This window comes from Etheostoma spectabile, chromosome 2 (genome assembly GCF_008692095.1).
Source record: "Etheostoma spectabile isolate EspeVRDwgs_2016 chromosome 2, UIUC_Espe_1.0, whole genome shotgun sequence".
In the NCBI taxonomy this organism is placed as follows: domain Eukaryota; kingdom Metazoa; phylum Chordata; class Actinopteri; order Perciformes; family Percidae; genus Etheostoma; species Etheostoma spectabile.
In genome coordinates, this window is record NC_045734.1 from 15,231,018 (window position 1) to 15,239,747 (window position 8,730).

The 8,730-nt window shown below is 36.1% G+C and overlaps 1 protein-coding gene across 2 annotated transcripts in view; it reads left to right on the forward strand.

The window, feature by feature from the left end:
• LOC116695175 (uncharacterized) overlaps positions 1–7,142 on the forward strand; it is an 11,234-nt gene extending 4,092 nt beyond the window's left edge. Inside the window, exons 1-5 of one of the 2 annotated variants that reach the window (XM_032525285.1) lie at positions 4,687–4,800; positions 4,976–5,353; positions 5,989–6,132; positions 6,267–6,328; positions 6,504–7,142. In XM_032525285.1, the coding sequence (XP_032381176.1) occupies positions 4,719–4,800; positions 4,976–5,353; positions 5,989–6,132; positions 6,267–6,328; positions 6,504–6,554 (717 nt within the window). In that variant the 5' untranslated portion in view covers positions 4,687–4,718 and the 3' untranslated portion in view covers positions 6,555–7,142. Of the gene's footprint in view, positions 1–4,686; positions 4,801–4,975; positions 5,354–5,988; positions 6,133–6,266; positions 6,329–6,503 lie in introns of those variants that run through there. The other variant, XM_032525293.1, reaches the window with a different exon arrangement.
• The last annotated feature ends 1,588 nt before the right edge of the window (positions 7,143–8,730 follow it).

Below are 8,730 nucleotides of genomic sequence, written 5' to 3' on the forward strand. Positions count from 1 at the left end.
ATATATATATATATATAGTAAAAAAAAAAACACAATAAAAAAGAAGAGAAAAACATCAAAACATTATGGAAAAAGCACCCAAAACATTAAAAAAAAAAATTATTGAAAAAATGTCAAAAAAACGTGTGACAAAAATGACTAATTGTCAGACAAATCAATATCAATTTTTAAATAAGTAACCAAAATGTTGAAAACAAAACACAAAACCTTGGGAATAAACAGCTAAAACATTGACATAAGTACAACAGAAATATTTCATGGTTGACAGGAAGACAACACCAGGGAAGGCTAAAATGCGGATTTTGGCTAGCCAAACCAGCTCCAGGTGAGACTCTGGTGACCTCTAAGTTGAGATGTTAAATAATAAACCAATAAAAAGACCGGACAAGGTTTGACCCAAGCTGTCCTGAACAGCCTCAAGATCAATATGCCATCTCGATTCCACATTGATTTCCTATAGCTGCTGTAACTTTACATCATCATAATAACACATTTCTCAACAGTGCAGGGTCAAATTCTGCAAATGAAATTAAGACCATAAAAGCAGTACAATTTTACACCTACTGTAATGGGACAAAACCCCAAACACTATCTTGTACTGATATTTTAGTTTGTCAGTTTTATTACGAAGTATCAATGCAGGCCCTTTAGCAAACCATGTCTCCATTGACATAACAGTGACTACACATTGACAACTTACTCAATTCCAACAGTTTCACACTCACTGTTTTTGATTGTTTCACATTGGAGTATCCATACTGTTAGTGGCATTTACCAAATGTCTATAGAAATTCATTCAGGAAAGAATAATCACACTGATTCAATTTCCTGGTTCATTATTTAATTCTTCACAGAGTAAACATGCGTTTTATTTCCTTCCAAAAGAAATGTACACATTTTTCAGACAATTTCCTGTTTGTATTTCAAGTTAACCATCTGCCCCCTCATGCCCTTCACGAGTGATCCGAGACAATTCCAGATGAGCTTTACAGGAAACCACAGTGACAAACAGCCCCTCATAAAGCTGCAAAGCTTAACATGCAGACAGGCAGCAGTGGCAGACTAGTGGCCTGCTGAAGTTGTTGTTTAATTGAATGTGTTAAAAGGTGTCAAATTGAGACTTTTTTTTAGTTTATTGTAGAAAAGAAAAATGCTACAAATTGTTAGGAATCTTCACTAACTCAAATGAAAACAGTGGTCAGTTGTTAAGTTAGATGTTGTTATTTATGTGTAACTACAGTCAAGCCAACATTCTGCAGCCACCTGAAGTACATTTAGACGTACAGTTCATTTCTGTATACATGTCACATAAGTGACCACACCCTTACTTTGTGGAATCAAACGAGGTCCACTCTGGTTTCACTGTGTAAGTGTATTTAGTTTGCAGACAGATGCAGAGAGTGGTTTCATACTCAGATGTAGGCAGTAGAGTTATATTAAATATATTTTTTCATCTGCAACCTGATGTCTGAATCATTTTTGGATGGATTATTGTTTGTTAAACAAAATAAATATTTATTTTGTCTCATTCTAATATTTATGTTTACACATGTAGGCCTACACGTACGGATAATTGACAATAACTTGCTGATGCTGACTTGGGATGTTGATTGTGAACAGATAGTCACACCAGCTCCAGGTGAAAGTCTCCTGACCTCTAGTGGAGATGTTAAGTAGTAAACCAAAAAGGACTCAAAGATGTCCAAACCAAATGACACAGTGCTACATCTTCATTCTAAATGCTCTACAGATGCTTGTTGCTAATAAAATAAAACAAACACACGCTATAGCTTGGTTCTGAATGGCAGCCCGGTCCAATCCAGAGTGAGAAAATGCAAAACCCTGGTGGGACACATACTGTGCTTCCTTTGGCTGTATTCGCAAATGCACAATAATTATGATTAGCCTACCAATTTTTTTGTATTTCTACACAGATAAATCATAAAGCCCTCATTCCTTGTATAAATAGCAACAAAACAATTGGATTTGTTCCACAACAGACAAGAGCACGTACATGCACGCACACACACACACACATACACGCACACACACGCACACACACACGCACATGCACACACAGCTAACGTACCACATCCGACCGGTTTGCAACATTTAAGGTGTGTTTGATTTTGTTCACTTAGCCTGCTAGGCAGGTGGTGCATTATATCAATGAGTATGCATGACCATGACACATAATGATGTCATTAATTGTATTTCTATGTATACATTCTTTTGTCCTGTGTACAAACTCCATTACAGGTGCAACCACCCCCTACACCCCCCACAGAGCTCCTTACCATGCAGAATCAACTCTCTGCCCTCCAGTGGCCGCAGACACACTGCAGCTTTTTCTCTCTTTTATTTTTTTTAAAGGTGCCCTGCCACACGTATTTCAATACTTTGTGGTAATGTCTGAAGTTCTAACATGGACTCTGTAACATTTTCTGTGGAAAGAATGCCTTGGTTACCTTGTTTCAAGCCATTCTAGCGTGGTATAGCAAGCCTGCAGGAAGACTCCGCTCGATTTGTGCCAGTTCTCATTAATATTCAACAAGCGTTGCCAGGTTGCCTCAGTGGCAGAGCAGGCTCACATGCACTGAGAGGTTTATGCCTTTATGTCTTCCCCCTTTCTCACTTAACTGTCCAGTCAAAAATTAAAGGTGTACAAGCCCAAAAAATATATATATATATTTATATATATATATATAGATATATATATAGATATATATATCTATATATACATAGCTAAGCTGCTTGAATCTGATTGGCTAACAGGTAGCCAATGAGAGCCTGGCTATTAGTATCCTTTAGCCAGTGCAAATGGACGAGCTCATGAAGAGTAATGAGCTCAGGCAACATGACGTCAGACTGACAAGCTTTTGTAATTGGCCTGATTTCTTCGGTTACTTCTTTTCATTGACTAAAGCTGACAGAGGAGGTAGCAGTTCATTTTCCAATTCAAGACATAACACAAACACATACGGACCTAACATATTTCAAAACATTTCATTTTAAGGTCATACAAAATGGCACTGAAACATTGTCTCAAAAAAGTATCACATGCTTGGGGTTAACATTGAACCAATCATTAACCTGTAAATCTATTGCTGACAAAATATTATCCAAGTGTGCCGGTAAACTGAAATTCCTGTATTGCAGGACAAGGCAGTTAAATGTTTCTATCAAGAAATTACTGGTTATACCACTAATTCAATACCATTTTGATTCTGCATGTTCTGCCTGGTGCTGTGTATTATCAGTTAAAGGTCCCATGGCATGAAAATTTCACTTTTGGGGTTTTTCAACATTATCATGGGTTCCCCCAGCCGGCCTGTGGTCCCCCAGTGGCTAGAAATGGCGATAGATGTAATCCGAGCCCTGGGTATCCTGCTCTGCCTTTGAGAAAATGAAAGCTCAGATGGGCCGATCCCCTTTCTCTGCTTTGCCCACCCAGAGAGCGAAAGACATCATGGCTTTCAAACGAGCAAAGTAGCAGTTGGTCAAGCCCACACCCCCAGCCTCCACCTTGCCCCCCCTTCCTCAAAAGCTACAGACTCAGAAATGGCACATACTAAGGAAAGCTCATTGTGGGACTGTCTCTAGTGGCTGTAATTCTGCACCAAGGCTGAATTTTTGGAAAGAGACTTCAGATACAGTGTTAGGGAGCACTAAGGCCTGTGTAGAAACATCCAAAGAGCTACATTTCATGGGACCTTTAAACTTAAAAACAGACTGCAAGTGATGCAAAATAATGGTATTTACTAAATGCAACCACCCTGGACTCATATTGGTAGAGATGCTGTTAAAAGGGTAGGACTACTTCTAGTACATGTTAGAGAGAAACAGTTAATGTTAAATCATAAGTATAATATCACAAATGGCTCTTCTCCTAAATATTTACACTATCACATAACAATGGTTCATACACAGCATAATCACAATACCAGGGCCAGTGTCCGGTCTTGTAAAGTGCCCAAAGTCAACAATGCCAATAGAATTGCTTTTTTCTTTACAGGTATAACATTGTGGAATAATCTGCCGCTTTCCCTCAAAATTGTTAATACCAGAGGGGCTTAGACATCAGGTTAAGGCATTTTTATGGAATAGAGTAACCAATCTTTTTAATTATAGTTGACTGATTATTTTATGAGATCTGTGATTTTCTGATTTTAGAATGGTCTTGAACCTGGGATGATTTGTGTTAAATGTTATTCTGTTTGTCCTGAACTAGGTCTTTGTCACATGTAAAATGTTTTAACACCAGGGACAATATAGGAAATAAGTATTCACACTTTAACATGTTATGATTTGGATTATGTTGTCTGTTAAATCCAAATAAATCAAATCAAATAAAAAACATTTACAATTGGGTGCCACTCCCCACTGTACACACATGGATTTTATCCCATACTGTTCCCGTATTGGAGGATTCTCTTCTTCTGCTACACATGCATCAAAATCTCCATGCCTATAAAAACCCTGACCAAATATAGTACACGTCCTACAAAGGAAGTAATACAAGTATTGCTAGTATGAAATCTACCATGTTAATGTTAGTACATCAGAAGTTCACAGAAGAAAAATGGACATGCCCAGAATAACCACATATCTTTAGATCAACAGAAAACAACCACAGAAGAAAATGTTCCACTTGACTGGCCAATCACCGCTTATTCTTTCTTAGACTGACAAGTCTGCGCAGGGCATGATAACTGTTAATGAATTCTCTTTTGCTGTCTTTGAACTCTCGATCATCATCACCCATGGATCGGCTGCACATTTTTCTGGTCCTTCTCTCAGGTGATTCTTTTGATTAAAGTGTGTGGATAATTTAATTACAATTGTTATATTTTGAGAATAAAACATACCAACATTCTGTTTGTGTGTTCAGCAGGAGCCTACACCTGCTTTAATGTGAACTCCTGTAACACTGAGCACATTTCAATTTGTTTCTACAATCATGTTTGTGTACCAGGAGTTGTTTCTCATTCACTTTCTGGATCCTTGTTGATGGTGAGAGTCAGATCAGGAGACAACATCACGCTCTACTGTGACTGCAAAGTATCATCTGGAGAACACATAGTGTGGTACAGGAACTGCTCTCATGAGAATCAGCCTTCTCTTATTCTAAATGTAAAAGCATTATTGACTGGAACTGCCAAGATTCCCCCTCATTTCCAATTTGTGAGAAACTTTTCTTCTGGCTCCTACAACCTGCTGATCACGAACATCAGTGATTCTGATGAGGGCCTCTACTACTGTGGAACTGAGCAGTTAAGAGTGGATTATGAAGAATACATTACTCAAAAATCTGTTTACAGATATGGCAACGTCACAACAAAGATCGTATTGGGTAAGTATTCTAGTCTGACGTCTAATTTTATGTAAATCTGCAGTAAGCAATTAATTTTAAAGTTTGTGAGTGACAATAATTTTAACTTCAACATATAAAATGTATCTATACAATATCTATATATTTTCCTCTTTGAGGAAAAGGCCCGTATTATAATTAACATGTTATGAAGTTGAATTTGGAGATATACAGCCACTAATCTCAAATTAAATACATGATTCATTCCAATTCCAAAGATACCGCTCGGGTTTGAATTGAGTGCCAATATTTTCACATTGATCTAAGATGTGTCCTTAGTTTTTTGTGAAAAAAAATGCATTTGAGAAACCAGAAAACCAGCTTCACATATGGAATAGAAATGTTCCAGATTTCACCTGGCATTAAATTAATCACCATTGAGCCATGTATAAATAAACAAATACTGACTCTATTTTGAATTAAATTGTAAGATGGGTCTGAGCTGGAAGTGTCAGTCAGCGAGAAACACGATAAATGTCTAGCATTTTACAAATCACACATCACAATGATGATGCAGATGCACAAACGTTTTACTGCTTGCAGTAAAATAATTCAAACAAAGAGATAAACATAAAAACATGTAAAGTAGTAATCCACATATTATGTATTTGTTCCAGATTCCAACTCATGCCCTGACTCCAGTGGAGGCATTTCTAACCATTTGATTGCTGTGTCCTGTATGATGGCGTTCACTCCAGCCTTCACTATTTTCTCCTCCTTCATCTCCTTTATTTTGGTTTATCACTTCTGTCAAAGAACAGGTAATGCTGTCTTACAATTGTTTTTCCTACTATGTTTTTTAAGCACGTTATGTAAGTGAATTATTTAAACCTCTAGGGCAGCTGTTGGTGCAGTTGGGTACTACTTAATAATAATGCTGTAGCTTTTTTTTCAGTTAAGGAACCTCAAATTCTCCGGAACAGACCTGACACCAGCGGACAAACAAGACGGGATCAGGTAATGAACAGTAGGAATCTGGAAATGTTATTGAGTCCAAATGAGTCTTAATCAGCATTGTAAAGCAGTTATCCCTTCGTCTTTGCAGTTGTTTTAAAATGTCACAGTCACCAATCTTTAGATATAACAGTTGAACATAATTCTTTAAAATAACACATGTAAAATTGTCTCTCAGGATGAAGATGTGTTTTTGACAAAAGTTATGTTCCAGTCTATGGATGGATAAGCAGGGAGGCAGAGGATGGACGGCTCAAGCCCATTTGTTTTATTCAAGCAGAAACCAAATAGAATTAAATTAGTTAAGGTTCAAATTCAGATACATTGTTTTAGTTGTCATCTCCTCTTGTTGTTGTCCTGTGGTTGAAGACACTGCTCAAGCAAGTGGTGATTTGTGGCCAACCTCTTATCATGTTTATAATCAATCAGACGGCAATGATCTCTTTTTTCCTCAACATATTTACATTTTCACAACCTTAAAATGTACATTTCGAATTGTAACTTTGTCAACATATTAAGCTAGTGTTACACTGATTTACAGCTTCTTTTTTATTTTTTATTCATTAACATCAAGTAGGCTATAACAATTCATTATTAGTTTTACATGTAGAATATGTATCTGTCATTGTTATTATATTTCAAAACCATGCACTTGCTAAATTTGTGTTTAAAATCGATGTGCTAATAAAACCATTATCAAAGGTGGTAAAAGGCTCCGTCACCGTTCCATTTATTTATGCATGTAACATATCATATCATATAATCTTGTATGTATATATATATATATATATATATATATATATATATATATATATATTGTTTTTAATTGTATACAGTAGCCAATCAAAGGTAGCACAATACATGAGCCTATATATTATAGGCAACATATTACAATATATCTTATTGTATACGTTATTTTATTTTTTATTTTTTTGGGGGCCACGTACAAAAACAATAATGTCAAGCAATGCAAAGAGATCTTTTTGTCTGATTTAGTTTCTAGCTTCTTTGCACCTGCAGTCTGCGGGTAATGATATACATACATTCCGAATATAAAGATTTACTTATGTAACTCATTTGATTGAGGTTTATATTTTCTGTCAGATATTCATTGGAACTTATCGATGGATAGTCCACACAATAGCGGCATAAACCACAGTGTTTATAAAAGCATTTTTTCCCATACAATTTTTTTTTCTTTTTTTTTATGCTGTGAAAACATCTGACAGCCAGTTTCCTAAAAGTTACAAGACAATACAGAGTGCATAATAAAGTTAACCACAACCTCATTATGTACCGGTAGTCCATGTGTTTCGTAAAGCTTTACAGGAAACCCACAGTGACAAACTGCAGAGCTCAACTTGCCGACAGTTTGAAGCTGCAGACGAGTGGCCTGCTGAAGGTGTTAGAGCAGGGCATTACTGTGTTTACCGTTTACCAGTCAAATGTATCTTACATGTTGAGAAAACAGTTTTGTTAAACTTCTGATTCTAATGCAATTGTTAAAGTAAAGTGTTTCATCCTAAAATCAAAACAGTTTAAGGGGGGGGGAGAGAAACGAGAGAGAAGAGAGAGAGAGAGAGAGAGAGAGAGAGAGAGAGAGAGAGAGAGACACTCTCCTGACCTCTAGTGGAGATGATGAGTAAAAACCAAATAAAAAAACGGCAACTAGAGGAGGTTTGGATTCAAGCTGTTCAGAGTGTTTTGTGGTCATTTTAACGTATTGTGTCTGTTATGCTGACATTACTAATAAATCCATGCTGGTAATGTTTAGTTTCTTGATTGTAGAGAAATGCAAAATATTTACTAATTTCACCTCCTTGTTTATCGCCTCTATCATCACTTGTTAATAAATCATCAGAAAGCAGCAAACATTTTACTCATATTTTCCTTACACTTTCAAACAAATCAATTAATAACATGAAAATACTTATTCCAAAGAGCAATTTTCAAATCAATTAAAATTAATTCTGAATTATTTGAAATAGACTAAAGGCACTGACTTGCCTGTAAACAATGAAATAAACATACATCAAATCAACAATTAAAGCAAAGTATGTATTTATATGGATTAGTTTGAAAAAAGAAAACAGCGAGCAAGAAAACTTTGAGTATTTCAAATCAAAGCAGAACATTTTCAATAGAATTGGGTTTTCCCAGGCCAATCCACAGGATCAAGAAAGATGCTTTTGGGGTTAATATATTGTCAATATTGTCTGTTAGGGTAGATCCATTTCCATGTGCAGAAAATAGTTCCAATTATGACAGCATGTACATCAGAGAACAATTAATCAAATATATATATATATATAGTACAGGCCAAAAGTTTGGAACCACCTCCTCATTCAGTGCGTTTTCTTTATTTTCATGACTATTTACATTGTAGATTATCACTGAAGGCATCA